This window comes from Lepus europaeus, chromosome 6 (genome assembly GCF_033115175.1).
Source record: "Lepus europaeus isolate LE1 chromosome 6, mLepTim1.pri, whole genome shotgun sequence".
NCBI classification, from domain to species: Eukaryota; Metazoa; Chordata; class Mammalia; order Lagomorpha; family Leporidae; genus Lepus; species Lepus europaeus.
The window spans coordinates 14,233,742-14,252,379 of NC_084832.1; the positions used below are offsets into that span (position 1 = coordinate 14,233,742).

Consider the following 18,638-nt stretch of genomic DNA (forward strand, 5'->3'; position numbering starts at 1 on the left):
GAGACTCAGATGGAGTTCGTGGCTCCTGGCTTCGGCCTGGCCCAGCCTTGCCTGTTGCATTCATTTGAGGCATGAATGAACAGATGGAAATCTGTATATACATCTCTTTATGGCTTTGACACTTATCTGTCACTTGCTCATATGTGAAAGTTGTTCCCTGTGGGAAATGTCTTCACTTGTCCAGTCAAGAGATGAACTTGGACTCAGGAAATGCAGTCAAAGTGAGACCTGATTATTGGTCTCCTAAGATCCGGTGTCTGGGCAGAAATGCCCAGAGCAGTGACAGAAGCAGTTTACATCCTGGCATCCAGGTCCCGCTTCCAGTTCCTCACTGGCTGAGTACTATGGCAGGGGGAGGGACAACCTTCCCAGGTGTCACCTGTTAATTTCCTCTTGTGAGTTGGCTACTGCTTAACATCCTGTTCGCCTGGTGAGTTTGCTACAACTGCAGGTGAGCTACCGTGATTTTCCGTTCTGTGTCTAAAATGGACCACAAGACATTTTGGTACATGTCCTAGCCTTGTACGAAGGCATGGGTCAAGGTAGCTTTTCTAAGCTCACAGAGCTTCTCCTCTTACTGTCAAAGTGTTAAAGACACGGCAGGTGCCTCTCCCGGCTCCTCCGCTTCTCTGCCCTTCCTCGGCTCATTCTGGACTGTTCTCCACGGTCTCTCCTGAGAGGTCACTGGCCCTGGCTTGCTCTAGCCCATCAGGCCCACCCTGTATTGGCTGCTCCTCTCAAGCTGTCACCCTGGACTTCCTGTGGGTACCCTGGGAGGCAGAGGGTGAGGTACAGGAGGGGCAGGAGCCTTTCTCCCGCCTTGGTGGGGAGGCAGAGTGGGATAAAGAGGCTCTTGAGGTTGGATGGGTTGAGTCGTTTTGGGGGCACTGGGGTGTGGGTGCACCTCCAGTTGTGGGTATCCGGCTCTAGGAAAATCCTGAAGCTGCCTCCTGGGGTGTAAGAACCCCGGAGCAAGAGGTGGAGGACAGCTCTGGCTGGGTGAGATCACACAGGAAAAGGTTTTCCCCAGAGAGGCTTTTGCAATCACCAAAAATTGACCAGCCCTGGGAGGGGCAGGCTCTCCCAAGTCAGCAAGGCCCCAGGGTACCGGCCATCAAGAACACAGCAAACAAGGAAACTTGGGGGAAAGACTGCAGGTGGCAGGGCTTGGAGGGAAGACGAATGAGTAGGTGGCTAGAGCGCGGGGCAGCTTCAGGGCAGTGAAACTACTTTTCCTGAGGCTGGCGTGGTGGGTGCCGGTCAGGACAATAGACAGGGTGCCCTGACGTAAACCCGGAGGGCAATCAATCACCATGCACCAAGCCCACTCCATCAACTGCCACACACGCACCAGACACCACACACAATGCAGTGACAACAGGGGCACGGCGCTGTGCTGGCAGTGGGAGGCGGAGCCACACACACACACACACGCACCCTACTTTCTGTTCAGTGTCCCTATCCCCCTAAAGCTGCTCTAAAAATAAAGTCGACTCAATTAAAACAAAGGCAAAAAAACAAAAGGATCGCACAGGCTTTGGAAGTGGGACGCCACCCACAGCCCATCTAGAGAACCTGTGTTCCTCCAGGGTGCTCAGCTTCGGAGGAGCTAAGCACCACTGGGGACCCGCTCTGTCAACACAGCCACCGCACCTCCCCGGCACTCCCCTGCCCCCGATCCTGCCCTGTTCCTCCTTCACAGGCCCCTCTGGCCACAGGCATCCTGAGCTGGCGCCCCAGGAAGAGCTGGGGTCAGAAGATGCAGGGGTGGTAGGGTCTGGGACGCCACCAGTGAGGGACACTGGCCACCCCAAGGATGCGGGTCCCATGACCACACACCCCTCGGAAGCCTGCCTGCCACTGGGCAAACCCATCTCCCGGCATGGAGGAGGATAGGTGAATGATAGGACGCCAGTCAACTTGCTCAGCCCCACCCGAATGGTTTTAATGCGGTCAGTGGGTGGACCTCCATGGCTCTGCATCAGGCTGCACAGTGGGTGCACGTCACAGACACTGGCGAGCCTACTGTGTGCCAGGAGCCCCGCTGGGCTCATTACTGTGCAGCGTCTGAGTGAGTCCTCCTGACAGCCTTGGACAACAGGCACTCATGACTCCCATTTTTGCAAAATCAAGAACATTCCAAATCTGCCCAGCTGCGGCCAGACAATGCTAACGTTGGCACGGAGGTGCACGGGCCACAAGGCAAGGCTCTCCCCACTGTCCTCCGAGGGCCAGGAACAGCAGTCTCGCTCATGCAGCTAGGGCACGTCTTCAAGCAGGTCATGGAGAAGCTGTAGAATGAAAATTTCCACATGGACTTCAACATTTTTTGCAGCCTAGCGTAGCAGAGCGAGCTCGTGCCCTGGCCCAGAGAGACCCACGTGCGAGCCCTGCTTATGTGCTTTATATGGTGACGGGCTGGGCAAGTCACTTTTCTGCCCTAGTGCGTGGCCGAACGCAGATGATAAAATACCTGCGTCAGAGGAATACCATAAAACCACACCCCATGGGTGAAAGCTGCCACCCCTGTCTGCTTTGGTGCGGCTTGGATGCAATGATTGGCTTTGCATTAAATATTTAAAAAAACTACAGAAGACTCATGTTCATCACACGTGGACACAGTGCCATACAAAGTCCACATTCCTGGACCTGTAACTTGTTTCCCTGGCACATGGCCACGCTTGTCCGTGTCCACCCTGCCCTTGGCTGCTCTGTCTTGCCTGGGGGTGGTGGCTGTGACAAAGAGCCCACCTTTGACCACACTGTCCTCTGGCTCCTTGGAGCCCTCTTCTCCACCAGGCCTCAGCCCTGGGCCTCTGTGTCCAGTTCTAGCAAACTCCAGCTAAGTCTGTTCAGAGAGAAGCCCTCATTAGTTTCCTTAGCTTACTCCCTTGGCTCGTGGCAACTCAAGGCTTTCTGGTCTTCCACCAGCCTTCAGACCGCATGTTGCAATTAGCTGGCGTATGACGCACAGGGTCTTGATTTCTAGAATCCATGCGCTTCTGCCGCAGAGGTCCAATCTACAAGGACACGCTGATGAGGAGGCTTCTCGGCTCTGTGGGGTGCCTGGCCTCAGGGACAGCACAGGCCACCCTGGCAGCAAACACAGCGATCAAGTCCAGGCACTGGGCAGCCACAGGACAAGTCTAAGCAAGGGCAGAGCGTAACTGATTATTTAATAATCATCACTAACTCACTTGCGACCTTGAGCACAGCATCTCGGGCTTCCTCGCCACCTTATGATGAGGGGTGGCTCTGCCTTGCAAATGTACAGTGCAGAAGCTGAGTAAGAAGCCCTAGGGAGCTACTGCACAACACATGCATACAGTTAACGCTACTGCGCTGTGCACCTAAAAGTCGTTAAGATGATATATATATATCTTAACGATGTGTGTGTGTGTGTATGTATGCATGTATGTGTGTGTGTGTGTATATATATACAATATATATATCTCGTGCTATTTTTGACCACAGTGAAAAAAGTAGTGATGGCAACGATGCAGATGAAGGCCCTCCAAGAACTTCCTGAAGACCTCCTTGTGCAGAGGGGCTTCAAAATTTCTGGTACCAAAGTAATTTTATCTTTTTAACTCCATAACCAATGCTTCCTGGACACTGTCAGAGGTCCCAAACATGGGACATTCAAGAGTACTTTAAAAAGTTCATGGAGAGGCCGGCGCTGTGGCATAGCAGGTAAAGCTGCTGCCTACAGTGCTGACACCCCATATGGGCAATGGTTCTAGTCCCGGCTGCTCCTCTTCCGATCCAGCTCTTTGCTATGGTCTGGGAAAGCAGTGGAAGATGGCCCAATTCCTTGGGCCCCTGCATTCAAGTGGGAGACCTGCAAGAAGCCCCAGGCTCCTGGCTCCAGATCGGTGCAGCTCCAGCAGTTGGGGCCAACTGGGGAATGAACCAGCGGATGGAAGACCTCTCCCTCTCTTTGCCTCTCTGTAATTCTGCCTTTCAAATAAACGAATAAATCTTTTAAAAACAAAAGTTCATGGAAAGAGGAATTATAAGCTAAGTGTATTTTAGTGCCAAAATTTTGAAATCCATAGTTTTTCAAAACATGCACTTTACATGAACCTTTTCTTTCTTTCTTTCTTTCTTTTTTTTTTTTTTTTTAAGATTCTATTCATTTATTTGAAAGGCAGAGGTACAGAGAGAGGGAGAGACATAGATACCTTTCATCCACTGGCTCATTTCCCAAATGTCGCGACAGCCAAGGCTGGGCCAGGCTGAAGCCAGGAGCCTAGAACTCCATCCAGGTCTCTTCCACATGGGCCTAAATATTTGGGTCACTCTATGCTGCTTTTCCAGGAATTGGAGCTGGATCAGAACTGGAGCAGCTGGGACATGAACTGGTGCCTGTATGGGATGCTGATGCCATAGGAGGTGGCTTAACCCACTGTGCCATGGCACCAGCCCTCCATAAACATTTTAAAGACCCCTTGTGCATACAGATTTCAAAGCTTTTTGCACCACAATAAATGTATCTCTTAATTCCATTTTCCACAAACATATCCAAGCACCCTCATGATGTCACATCTGATCCTTTGAAAGACCCCATAAAATGGGCACCATTATCCCCATGGTACCTACGAGGCTCAGTACGGTGGAGCAGCACACCCCATCAACCTGTGGCTAAGAAGCAAAGGGACAGTGGAGCCCCAGCAGCCTGCCTGGCTACTGTACACCACTTAGCGAGAACGGCAGTGCTGCCCAGAATCTGGGCAGCAGGTGCCCGTCTTCCAGTTGCAAGCAATTGTATTGGGAAGGTGTGTGTGTGAGAGAGAGGACAATCAGCTGCTGTTTGTTATTCGCACAGGTGAGCTGCCCTTCCTGAGTTCATCCAACCAAGCCTGGCCCCAGCCCCTCCAAAACATCCCAGCATCCAGACTCCAGCACTCTTTGGTTGTCACATCTGGTCCGGGTGCTGCCATTTCATCATTTGGCACTGAGTTGTTACAGCAGTGTCACCTCTGTCTGTCCATATGGCACGTGGTATAACCGTAGAGCTTGCTGATTGGTATGGATGGGCTACACTCTCGGAACCAGCACCCAGACGCAGCAACGGAATGCGCCCAGCACCTGCTTTGGCCACTTCACGCCATCCTCTCTAAGACCACAGATCAACTCCGCTAAAACACCTTATTCTTAAAAATTACATGAAATGGCCTCTAAGGTTGGGATATTGTAAGAGTAAAATACAAAGACATGGTCAACACAGGGTGGTGGCCGAGAGCACTGGGCTGGTGTCTAACGCAGGATGGTGGCTAAGAGCACTGGGCTGGTGTCTAAATGGAACTTGCATCCAGCTCCCGGCTCTGTTTCCTACACACCTTTGTGAAAATGTCTTAACTTCTCCACTCCTGAGCTTCCTCCAAAGATGGAGATCTACAAATAGGCCAGTGGTGGGAGGGCCGGCTCCGTGTTTGCACTTAGGCGTGTAGCAGCCAACCGAGATTGTGTGCACACACCCAGCAAATTTGGGGTCAGCAGGTACAGTGCGTGCCTGTGACCCAGAGATCTTACCAGGAAAAAAAACCCGGGTGCCCCACTGGCACCAAATCTGGTTGGGAGGACAGGTCTTGATCCAGTGGGCTGGAATACTTGCAGACAGTGGCCCTGGGAGCACCGTGGTGCCCCTGCTGTCAGGATGGGCTAACGGAGTGGCTCCAACTGCACTCCCTGACCCCGACAGCCCTGGCTGCTGATACTTTGAAAACACTGAGATCCCATGAAAGGAGATGGGGTAGGGGTGGGTTCTGGGCAATCAGAGTGCTACAGGGCACTCTCAGAGCTCCTTGGTGGCCCAGAGCAGCTCACAGGAGAGGGAGAAGTGCTCACAGCAGGGGCTGGGCAGATCATATGTGTGTCAGGGCGGATGAGTGTTGAACACACTGGGGGCAAACATCTGGGCACTCCTCAGCCCGGAGGAGAAAGAGTGGTTACACCAACAGAGGTGATCATTGCTCTCCGTCCAGTTAACCAGAGGAAAGCTACTATGCTCAACCTGGGAGTTACCATGCATACCCGTCCCATCCTGGAACACGGACCAGAACGCCCTGGCCACACTCACCACACATCACTTGGTATTCAGTGAAAGCATAGAAATTCCCCTGAAGCACAGAGGCATGGTTCAAAGATAAAAAGCCATCGGAGGAAAAATAATTTTTACAAATGCCTAAAAATAAATGGAAAAACCCAAGAGACAAGAATAAGGAAGACACTATGACCTCCACAAAGGAGTACAACAATATTTCAATATTAGAATGTGTAGATGAAGAGATTGAGGAAATGCCAGAAATGGAATTAAAGAAAGTAATTATAGTTACTCAAAAGTAATCAGAAGCAAATTCAAGAGCTAAAGAAAACCATACATGACATGAATGAAAATTTCCCACACGAAAATGAGATTTTTAAAAATAAATCAAAATGAAATACTAGAAATGAAGAATTCAATAGATCAAATTAAAAACATGCAGTAGAAGGCCTCAACAACAGAGTTGGAGAGGTAGAATAAAGAATACCTGAGCTAGAAGACAAATCTCTGGATATTATACAGTCTGACCAAAAACAAGAAGAAGAAATTAGAAAATTTAAAAAACAATGTTAGAGATATGTGGGATAGGATCAAATGACCCAACATATGGGTCTTAGGAGTGCCTGAGGAGTGGAAAAAGAGAATGGAATAGAAGACCTACTTAGTGAAATAATTACAGAAAAATTGCCTAACTCGGAGAAAGAAAGGAAGGTCCAAGTACAGGAAGCACACAGAACTCCTCACAGATATGACCAGAAAAGATCCACATTGTAGTCAAACTTTCCACAGTGAAGCATAGAGAAAAGATTCTAAAACGTGCACGAGAGAAATGCTGGATTACCTACAGAGGAGCTCCAATTAGACTCACAGCAGACTTCTGATCAGAAACCCTACAGGCTAGAAGACAATGGCAAGATATAGTCCAAATCTTAAGAGAAAAAATTGTTAACCCAGAATACTGTATCATACAAAGCTCTCATTTATGAATGAAGGTGAAATAAAGACTTTCCATAACAAAACGGAATTGAAAGAGTTTGTCACCACACATCCAGCCTTACAAAAAATGCTAAAGGATGTGCTACATACAGAAACACAGAAAGAAACCCACTATTTTGAGAAAAGAAAAAAAAAAAAAAGCAAAATCAGAAAGTTCCCCAGTAAAAGTACAAAAGAAACCAAAAGTAAATGATGGGAATATTCATGGAAAAACAGCAGGTCCCAGTAGTTACATATCAATAGTTACCCTGAATGTAAATAGCCTTAATTCTCCAGTTAAAAGATTCAGACTTGAGGGCCAGGTGCTGTGGCACAAGTTAATCCTCCACCAACAAGGCTGGCATCCCATATGGGTGCCAGTTCTAGTCCTGTCTATTCTTCTTCTGATCCAGCTCTCTGCTATGACCTGGGAAGGCAGTAGAGAATGACCAAGCACTTGAGCCCCTGCACCTTCATGGGAGACCTGGAGGAGGCTCCTGGCTTTGGATAGGCTCAGCTCCGGGCATTGTGGCCATTTGGGGAATGAACCAGCGGATCGAAGACTTTGTCTCTCCCTCTCATTGTCTATAATTCTAAAAACAATCTTAAAAAAAAGATACAGATTCATCAAGTGGATTATAAACCAAGACCTATATATCTGCTGCCTACAAGAAACACACCTCATCAACAAAGATACACATACACTGAAAGTGAAAGGATGGAAAAAGCTATTCCATACTAACAGAAACAAACAAACAAAAAAAAATAGAGCTGGTATAGCCATCCAAATATCAGACATAATAGACTTCAACACAAAAAATATTAAAAGAGACAAAGAAGGACACTATGTAATGATTAAGGGATCAATAAAATAGGAAGCTGTGATTATAACAAACATATATGAACATAATTACAGAGTGCCTGGCTATTGAAAAGCTCTGTTAATTGATCTAAAAGGAGACATAGACTCCAATACAACAGTAATGGGGGACTTCAACACCCTACTCTCATCAATGGATAGATTAACCAGACAGAAAATCAACAAAGAAAACAGCAGAGCTAATCAACACGATGGACAAAATAGACCTGATATCTACAGAACTTTTCACCCAACAGTTGCAGAATACACATACTTCTCACTGGTGCGTGGAACTTTCTCCAGGATATACCATAAACTAGGCAAAAAAGCAAGTCTCAGCAAATTCAAAAAAATCCACATCATACCATGTACCTTCTCTCATCACAATGGATTGAAGTTCAGAATCAACAACTCAAGAATCTCAAGAACATATGCAAACACATGGAGATGGAACAACATGCTCCTAAACAGTGGGTTATAAAAGAAATCAAAAGAGAAACTAAAAAATTATGGGAAATGAATGAAGATGACAATACCTCATATCAAAACTTAGGGGATACAGCAAAAGTAATGTTAAGAGGGAAGTTTTTAGCAATTAGTGCCTACATCAAGAAATTGGAAAGTGTCCCCAAAAGTGAGCTGTCAATGCATCTCAAAAACCTAGGAAATAAACAAAAAACCAGACCACAAATTAGTAGGAGGAAAGAAATAATTAAAATTAAGGAACAAACAAAATTGAAACAAACACAAAAAAAAAAACACAAAAGATCAACAAAACGAAGAGCTGGTTTTTTGAAAAATAAATAAATAAATAAATAAATAAATGAAATTGACACACCCCTGGCTCAACTAACCAAAAAACCAGAGGGAGAAGACCCAAATCAATAAAATCAGAGACAAAAAGGAAACATAACAACAAATACCATAGAAATAAAAAATCATCTGGAATTACCATAAGGAGCTCTATGCAGACAAATCAGGAAACGGAGAAGAAACAGATTCCTGGACACATTCAACCTACCTAAATTGAGTCATGAGACATAGAAAACCTAAACAGACCAATAAACAAAATGGTGATTAAATCAGTAATAAAGATCCTTCCAACAAAGACAAGCCCAGGTCCTGACGGCTTTACTGCTGAATTTTACCAGACATTTAAAGAAAAACTAATTCCAGTTCTTCTCAAGCTATTCAAAACAACTGAAATGGAGGAAATCCTCCCAAACTCCTTCTATGAAGCCTGCATCAACTTAATTCCTAAGTCAGAAAAAGATACCACAGAGAAAGAGAACTATATATCAATATCCCTGATGAAAATAGAAGCAAAAATCTTCAACAAAATACTAGCCAATAGACTGCAACAACACATCAGAAAGATCATTCACCCAGACCAAGTGGGATTTATCCTTGGTATGCAGGGGATGGTTCAACACCAGAAAATCGATGTGATACATCACATTAACAAACTGCAGAACAAAAGCCATATGATTATCTCAATAAATGCAGAGAATACATTTGACAAAATACAATACCCTTTCGTGGTGAAAACTCTAAGAAAATTGGGTATAGAAGGAACATTCCTCAACACAATCAAGGTAATTTATGACAAATCCACAGCCAGTGTCCTATTGAATGGGGCAAACTTGGAAGCATTTCCACTGATATCTGGAACCAGAAAAGGAGGCCTTCTCTCAACAATGCTATTCCATATAGTCCTGGAGACATTAGGTGAGAAAAAGAAATCAAAAGGATACAAATTGGGAAAGAGGAAGTCAAACAACCCCTATTTGCAGACGACATATATAAGGGATGCAAAGACCACCAAGAGACTATTGGAACTCATAGAAGAGTTTGGTAAAGTAGCAGGATAGAAAACCAATACACAAAAATCAACAGCCTTTGTATACACAGACAATGCCACGGCTGAGAAAGAACTTCTAAGATCAAGCCTATTCACAATAGCTACATAAAAAAATCAAATACCTTGAAAAAAATTTAACCGAGGATGACAAAGATCTTTGATGTCATAGAGATCTTTGACATTAATGAAAACATTAAAGAAAAAACATTAAGGAAAGAAATAGAAGAAGATACCAAAAAATGCAAAAATCTTCCATGTTCATGGATTAAAGAATCAGTATCATCAAAATGTCCCTAATTCCAAAAGCAATTTACAGATTCAATGAGATACCAATCAAAATACCAAAGACATTCTTCTCAGATCTAGAAAAAATGATGCTGAAATTCCTATGGAAACACAGAAGACCTCAAATAGCTAAAGCAATCTTATACAACAAAAACCAAGCTGGAGGCATCACAATATCAGATTTCAAAATATACTACAAGGCAGTTATAATCAAAACAGCCTGGTACTGGTACAAACAGATGGGTAGACCAATGGAAGAGAATAGAAACACCAGAAATCAATCCAAGCATCTATAAATAACTTGTATGTGACCAAGGAGCTAAAACCAATTCCTGTTGCAAGGACAGTCTCTTTGACAAATGGTATTGGGAAAACTGGATCTCCACATGCAGAAGTATGAGGCAGGACCCCTACATTACACCTTACACAAAAGTCCATTCAAAATGGATTAAAGAATTAAATCTATGACCTAATATCAAATTATTAGAAAACACTGGGGAAACTCTGCAAAATATTGGCACAAAGAGTTCCTGGGAAACACCTCAGAGATATAGGCAATCAATATTAACAAATGGGATTACATCAAATTGAGAAGCTTCTGTACTGCAACAGAAACACTCAGCAAAGCGAGGAGGCAACTGACAGAATGGGAGAAAATATTTGTAAACTATAGAACTGATAAAGGATTAATAACCAGAATATATAAGGAAAGCAAGAAACTTAACAGCAAAACAACCCAGTTTAAAAATGGGCAAAGGACTTAAACAGACATTCTTCAAAAGAGGAAATCCAAATATCCCACAGACATAAGAAAAAATGTTCAGGATCATTGGCCATCAGAGAAATGCAAATCACAACCACAATGAGGTTTCATCTCACCCCTGTTAGAATGGCTTTCATACAGAAATCAACACACAACAAATGCTGGCAAAGATGTGGGGGAAAAGGTACCCTAATCCACTGTTGGTGGGAATGTAAACTGGTAAAAATACTACAGAAGACTGTTTGGAAATACCTCAGAAATCTGAATATAGACCTACTATATGACCCAGCCATCCCACTCGGGAGACTTTACCCAAGGGAATTGAAATCAGCAAATAAAAGAGCTTTTTGCATCCCCACGTTTATTGCAACTTGATTCACAATAGCTAAGACATGCAATCAACCTAAATGCCCGTAAATCAAAGACTGGATAAAGAATTTATGGGATATGTACTCTATGAAATAATACATAGCAGTAAAAAAAGATGAAATCCAGTCATTTGCAACAAAATGGATGAATCTGAAAGCTCTGCCGTGGGACTGCTTCCTCTCTCATTTTCCTCCCCCTCTCCACCCCTCCTCTGGGGGCTCCTCCCTCTGCCTGCCTTCCAAAGGCCCACATCCCTCCTTGGTCCCACCCCATGGCAGGCGCATTCAGAGCTTCAGCAGGTATCTAAGCCAGCCCAAGTCTTGAAGCGGAATTTCTGCTCCTGTCTTCACCAGCCCCAGGACTCGCTCCCTGTGGCATGCCAGCTGGGTTTCTCCACTAGAGCGTCTGTGATGCCTGACTCATGAGCGTCCCCAGTGCTTGGCTGCCCCTGACTGGCACCACTGGCACCCAACAGCGGACAAAGCCTGGAATCCAAGCTGTTCTGAGCTGCTTGCCTGGGAGTCTACCCCTTCCGGCACCTTCTCCACAGCCCCCCAAAATGGCTTCACTCCACCCATCTCCCTGCAGCCCCTCCCACATTCCCTGAGCTCCAGTGGCGGCAAGCTCATCTGCCTAATAGCTCTCCCCCTCCAGGCTCAACCTATTCAAACCTGGCCAGCCCAGCAGCCAGACCCCAGCATGGCTCTTGCAAACGCATGAACAGCCTCCCAAATGCTTCAGCATGGCAGAGCCTCCATGCCATGTGGAGTCATTGCAGACCCAGCTGGTGTGAACCGAGAGGAACCGAAGTGTCAGATGCACACCGGATTCCCAGGCATGGCGTGGCCAGAGGACTTAGCTTGAAAACAGCCTATTCCTGGTTCTATACACCGATCGCGGGCTGAAGTGCTAATGTTCTTGGATAGATACGGTTAAATAAAATGCAGCTTAAAATGAGCTTCGCTGGGTTTTTTCAAAACCTTTTTTTCTCAGCATAATTGCTGGAAAAGTTGAACTTGAGTGGCTCCTATTATATTTCCACTGCACAGCCAAGGCATCAGAAGTCCTGCACCAGCAGCTCCCACTGCCTTTCAACCACGTCTCCTCACTGCCTTCCCCATTGCTCTCCTCTCCCGGTCCTCTGGTCTTCTCTGCAGGTTCCCGAGCAGCCCACTTGCTTTCTGGTCTTTCTACAAGGGCTGCCCCCTGCCCCAGAATATCCCGTGATTACATCTGTTCCTGCAGTCCTGTGTAGGCGCTGGGAGCGATTTCTGGAACACAGACATTTGATCATCCCCACCGCCTTGCATGCCCTCGCTCCAGGGGAACCCCTGTTCTGGGCCCTGCATGTCCTGACTCCCCACCTGGATTACAAAGCCCCTGTATCTTAGTCTATTCGACCCCCATCACAGTGACCAGTACAAACTCAGTAGGAACAGCTAAACAGAAATGCGGTCACTAGGGGCACAGCCGAGGAAGGCGACTAACAAAGGGGCCTCACACACAGCCTTAGGAAAAGTGTTGTCAACAAAAGAAATATAAACACCACGGTGCGGTGTTCTAACTTTGGGTTCCAATGGCAAAACCTTTCTAAAGGGCCATCTGACAGATTCAGCAACTCGAAGATGGTTGCGTCCAATGACTGGGCAATTCCAAGCCTTTGGATTTGAATGACCAAAACCTGCAGCCATGAGGGCACACACCAATATAAGGATATGCACACAGAAGCATGGCTCGTGACAACAAAACATTGGGAAAAGCAATATCCTTCCGTCTCAGAGTGGATGCTGTCAATGGTACATGTCCCTTCAATGGAACAGTGGGGAGCTATGCAGTAGAAGGAAGGAGACTCCATGTGCCTAGAAGGAAAGGCCTCCTCCGTAGGAGGGAAGTACAGGAAGAGTGTTCCACACCTTTGCCTATTGCAAATTTATGCATCTGCATACATGCCTACAGACTCTGGCTGAAACATACACGACAGCAGGTGCATAAACAAGGTGACAGCAGTTCTCAGAAGGGGGCGGGGAGAAGACACGGTGAGAGGAAGACAGCTTCTTTTTTAAAAATTAATTCATTCATTTTATTTGAAAGGCAGAGAGACAGAAAGAGTACAGTCCCATCTCTGCTGGGTCATGCCCACAGCAGCCAGGGCTGGGCCAGGCCGAAGCCAGGAGCCCAAGACTCCATTGTGCACCCAAGCAATTGAGCCGTCACTTGCTGCCTCCCAAGGTGCACATTAGCAGGAAGCTGGATCAGAAGCAGCGCGGCCCAGACTTGAGTCAGCACTGTGATATTATGGGATGTGGGCAGCTGTGTGACTTCACAGTTGTGCCAAAGGCCTGGCCCTAGTTTCATTTTATGTGCCCTTGGAACTTGCTGCTCAAAGGCACAAACCACTCTTCCTACAAAAAAAAGTCATTGAGAATGTGCTAAGTGTTCTTTGCTTCATTTACTTCTATGTGGCCACCAGGGATTCTCCCGTGCCCAGACAAACACACGGTCCAGCAGTAGCATGGACGTCACGTCTCCTACCGTGATTTTTTTGTGGTCAGGAAACTCCAGGCCAAAGTAGTCGCCTTCCACGAGGTTCAGGTGGTTGCACACTGCGTCCAGCAGCACCTTCCCCGGAGCTCTTTGCTGTGAACAGAAGCGACAGGAGTTAAGCTCTCTGGGACGCAGCGACCGAGACGATCCACAGCAACCCCCCCCCCCCCCCCCCCCGAAACCTCTGGCTCTGGCCCTGTGGGTCCTTCACAGCCAGTTGCCGTCCATCTTCAGGATACCTGAGCACCCGCCCACCCACTCCGTGGCGGCCTCTGCTGGCCCTAATGCAGACGTGAGTCTCTGCCGTTTTCCCGTCCCAATCCCTGGCAAGTGCCCCGCCCCACCTTGGAAGTAACGGACCTTGGCTGTTAGAGCCTTTGTGGTGATAGGAAATGGAGCAAGCACAGAAGGCTCCCACACCCCTTAGACACAGCTGCCTCGTTCCCAACACCCTTGGTACTGGGCCAGCGCTGACATGGTAGAAACACCCAAGTCTGTTGTTTATATTGGGGTTCACTCAGGAGCCATACAGTTCCAGGGGAGCTGACAGGTATAGGGAGACACGGCCCTCCCCATCACTACCGTGTCACGCAGGATGGTGGCACTGATGAAACTACCTTGCCCGTCCCAGATCTCTGTGCACACCCCTTCCCCATCCCCACCTCCCTGGGGGTCCCTGTCGCCCCCTGACCTCTGTCTGTCTCTACAGCTCCCCCTTCCAGAGTGTCACCTAGCAGGAATCCCAGGGAGCAGAGCCCCCGCAGGCTGGCTCCTCTCCCAGCCTGCGTCCACCGTTCCTCTGTGTCTCGTAGGGGCCAGAGAGCTCAGGTCTTTGCATTGCTGGATTAGAGGACTCTGCCGGGATGTGCCAGCTTGTACATCTGCTCACCTACTGCTGGACATCTCGGCTGCTTCCAAGTGAGGGCAATCCCTAACAAAAGCTGCCGCCAACATTTGCATCCGAGTTTCTGACACGATTTCTCAAGTCATGACCCCAGGCCTTTCCTGGGAAGGCTGAAACCCTGCCCGCTGGCTTCTCACCGAGAGCTTTCTTCTCACGGTTCCTGCAACACCTGGGGTGGACTCTGCTTTGGCTCACACCCACCCCAGGTCCTCACCTCTAAAGACGGCCCGTTTCAGTCAACTGCAAGGAGGAACAAGTGGATCAAAGTTCCCCACTCTGTTCCACTGGACACAGCTGAGTAGCCGTGGTTGCTGTCCATGTAGCTGGGGGCTCCTCACTCACCTTGACGCTCGTGTGGGCTGGTAAAGCACCGGGCCCTCATTCAGTCTGCTGCAACCAACAAGGCTCACGCACTTTCTACACTGCAGCCGAGAACACAATGTGCACGCCACAGAGCCCAGAACTGCCTGCCCTGGTCTCTCTACTGCCTGCTGGCTGACAGCTGAGACTCCAGAGAAATGGATCCCGCTGCACCACCAAGATCAAAGACAATGCCTTCTTCAGTCACTGATTCTAGACGTTCGCCTACCCTCCGGTAAGAGCAGAGCATGCTGGGAACCCGTGGGTGGCCCAGGAGACAGGCTGCCAGGGAGAGCCGGAGCCTGACCAAGCTCCATGATGGACCTGTCCACAGCCGTCCCTGCGCGGCCACAGCAGCCCCCACGGGAGCTTTAGTGGTCATGAGGAAGAAGCCCCTTTTCTTCTTTAACAGACGCCACTAGGTGCCCCGGCCCCCACTCGCCCTCTCTTGAGCCTGCGACCCAGACGTGAGCAACGGTCGCCACCGATCCGGTCGGCCTCATCTGGAACTCGACTTCGGACGACTGCTCCAAGGCTCACATGAGACCTTGTGGAAGCCCCATTGTCCCCTTCACACGGCCCCTGACCCTGCGTCCTGACCCAAGGGGAAGGGACCTAAGAGATCAGCGGCAATGGCTGGTTACCGATCCTTTCTGTAGCACTATCTGCCCTGTTTCCAATACATGGTGTGTGTGAGTGGGGACACCCCCAGTGGGGCTACCCAAGGGGACGATGAGCTGATCCACACCTGAGATCCAGGTCTCACACCTGCCTCCAAAGAACCACATGTCTAACCGACTCACAGCTACTTATCCTGGCATCTCCAGTGGAATCTCTGGGTGTTAACAGGAACTTTATAGAAAGGGGTCAAGAGATAAGAAGTGGTGGAAGAATTCTCGTGGCGCAGGTTTTCGGTTGCCCAAGCCTTCTCTCACAGCTCTCGACGCTGCCTGCTTGCTACAAAGGTGAAGCCCCAATTATCTGTCCAGCTGACAGGCACCCAGGTTTCCCAAAGAATTTCTGGAACTAAGGGGCTTGGATGACCTCATCCAGATTTACAGAGCCTGGGAAATGAGTCACAAGTCACCCCGGAAATCTAAACAAGTGGAAAACCCCAACATGCGACAGATGTCTTTATGGCCAGGGCGTTAAATTCAGAGCTTTGGAGGAGAGGAGGGGGGAGGCCACATGGAGGCCAGGTCCTTTACCGAGTGAGCAGGGAGTTTTGCAGACCTCCTGAGCACAACTGGGCAGAGAATGGTGCCACGCTGGGGGCTACGGCCCCCGGTCTCACCTCCCATGGCAAACACTGCCATGCCTTTCTGGAGACAAGCTTGGCAACGACGAACTCCCTAAGCAGTGCTGGGCTGGGGGAAAATAAATGCCTGGAATCTAGCTCATAAATTAGAAATCTCCTTAAAATGTATGACTTTGTACAAGCGTTTACAGAAAATGACTTTTCTACGGTACTGAAAAATTTGATAGGGCAATGCCGGCTCAGTGTTGAATGACAACTTTATGGCTCCTAAAACTCACCCATAAAACACGCACCTGTCAAGCAGACCATGAAGTTCCCCGTGGGCACTGCCCACATTCCGAGATGCAAGGAAACCCGGGGAACTGCATCACTACAAAGTATTCCTGAGGACTTAAAAGCACTCATTATACGACAATTTCACGGGTACATGTCACTCTAATGGGCTCCACCGTCTCTGTGTAATATCCCAATGAGTCCCCAGCAGCCATTGCTTAAAATGCTTGTGCACAGGGTGAAAGCCTTTTAGGAAATGTGTAAAACCATCTGAGTGTCACACACACATCCAGGGCTAAATCCTGCTCCACGGAAAACATCTCAGGGAAGGGAAGGCAGTGCAAAATTCTCCTCCTCATTCTTTTTTTTTTTTTTTTTTTTTTTTTGACAGGCAGAGTTAGACAGTGAGAGAGAGACAGAGAGAAAGGTCTTCCTTCCGTTGGTTCACCCCCAAAATGGTCGCTACGGCTAGCGCTGCGCCAATCCGAAACCAGGAGCTTCCTCCTGGTCTCCCATGTGGGTTCAGGGCCCAAGCACTTGGGCCATCCTCCACTGCCTTCCCGGGCCATAGCAGAGAGCTGGCCTGGAAGAGGGGCAACCGGGACAGAATCCAGCGCCCCGACCGGGACTAGAACCCGGTGTGCCGGCGCCGCAGGCGGATGATTAGCCTAGTGAGCCAGGGTGCTGGCCTTCCTCCTCATTCTTTAAAGGAAATCGCTCTTGCTCTTCCACCAACAGTAGACTTACTCCCTCACCTGCAAGTCTCTAATGAGGTTGTGAATTTCACTCTGAAAGTAACTGTTCCAAATCACATTGGGACTGTAACATGGGCAGCCACCATGGAAAACTGCATGGTAGGAGGTCTTAAAAAATATAAAAAACTTAGAACTAGAATCATCAAAGGATCCAGCAATTGTACTCCCGGGTATGCAACCACAAGAACTGAAAAGCAAGATCTCGACATTCTGCAGGTCCATGTTCACAGCAGTGTCAATCACAATTGGGAAGAGCTGGCAAAACCCATGCGTCCACCCATGAACGGATAAACCAAATGCGTCAGCCCATGCAAGGGAGTATCACTCAGCCCTAAAAAGGGAGAGAATTCTCACTCATGCTGCATTGCGGATGAACCTTAAGGACAAGGACCTTATGCAAAGTGGAACTAGCCAAGTGCAGGGGACAAATAATTGAGGATTCCACTTCCATAAGGAATCTGGAGAAGTCAGATACATATGGATAGAAAGTAGCAGGAAGAGTGCGAGGTGCTGGGGGTGGGGGGGATGGGAAGCTGGCGGTTACTGGGGATAGGGCTTCAGTTTTGCAAGAGAGGGGTTCCGCAGGCCGAAGGTGATGATGGTGGCTGTGGTGATGGTGATGGTGGTGGTGATGGTGGTGATGGTGGTGATGATGGTGGCTGTGGACGTCTGAACGCCAGTGCGCTGCATGCTTGGACATGGCCATGACTTCAGGCTGCACTCATTTGACCACAATAAAAAACTCGAAGATGCAAAAGGGAGAAGTAACTGAGGACTGGGGCCGGGTACTGCAGCGGCTGACTCACGATACAACCTGCGACCACCGCTTTCGAGAGCAAGAAAATCAAGAACACGTGTATTTTGGACCTCAGGAAAATATCAAGGGAGTAGGATCTGATTGCATGGGAAGAATGAGTGAATATCCAGGGCCATGCACTAAATATTTGTCTTGCAAAAAAAAAAAAAAAGGCATAAAAGGACACCTTAGGAAGTCACCACAACTTAGGCATCTGGGGCAGAGTCAGCACTGGACGTCAATGATGGGGTCAAAAGCTCCAAATCCACCAGCCCTTTAGAGAGAAAAGCAAACCAGCCAACAGCCTGACCCTGTAAATAAGCCCATAAAGTCTGAGTGGGGAATACAGGAGCCACGCCACCCCTTAAGCCAGCGGAACACAGAGACCCCGAGGACATCCACTTATCAGAGCATCTCTCAAAGAGCAACAAACTTCACCACTCACGTGTGTGCATGGTCATGCTCACACACACACAGGTACACAGTCATACATCCACTCATACACATTCTCTCTCTCACACACACGCATGGTCCCACACATAGGACCATGGTCAAACACACATGCACGGTCAATACATGCATGGTCACTC

General features: G+C 48.1%; 1 protein-coding gene across 4 annotated transcripts in view; it reads right to left on the bottom strand.

Moving 5' to 3' along the window:
• Window positions 1–18,638, bottom strand: part of FARP1 (FERM, ARH/RhoGEF and pleckstrin domain protein 1) — a 291,757-nt gene that overhangs the window by 88,752 nt on the left and 184,367 nt on the right. For all 4 annotated transcript variants that reach the window (XM_062194003.1, XM_062194002.1, XM_062194001.1 and 1 more), the window contains exon 3: window positions 13,691–13,795. In XM_062194003.1, coding sequence (XP_062049987.1) covers window positions 13,691–13,795 — 105 coding nt within the window. The remainder of the gene's footprint in view (window positions 1–13,690; window positions 13,796–18,638) is intronic.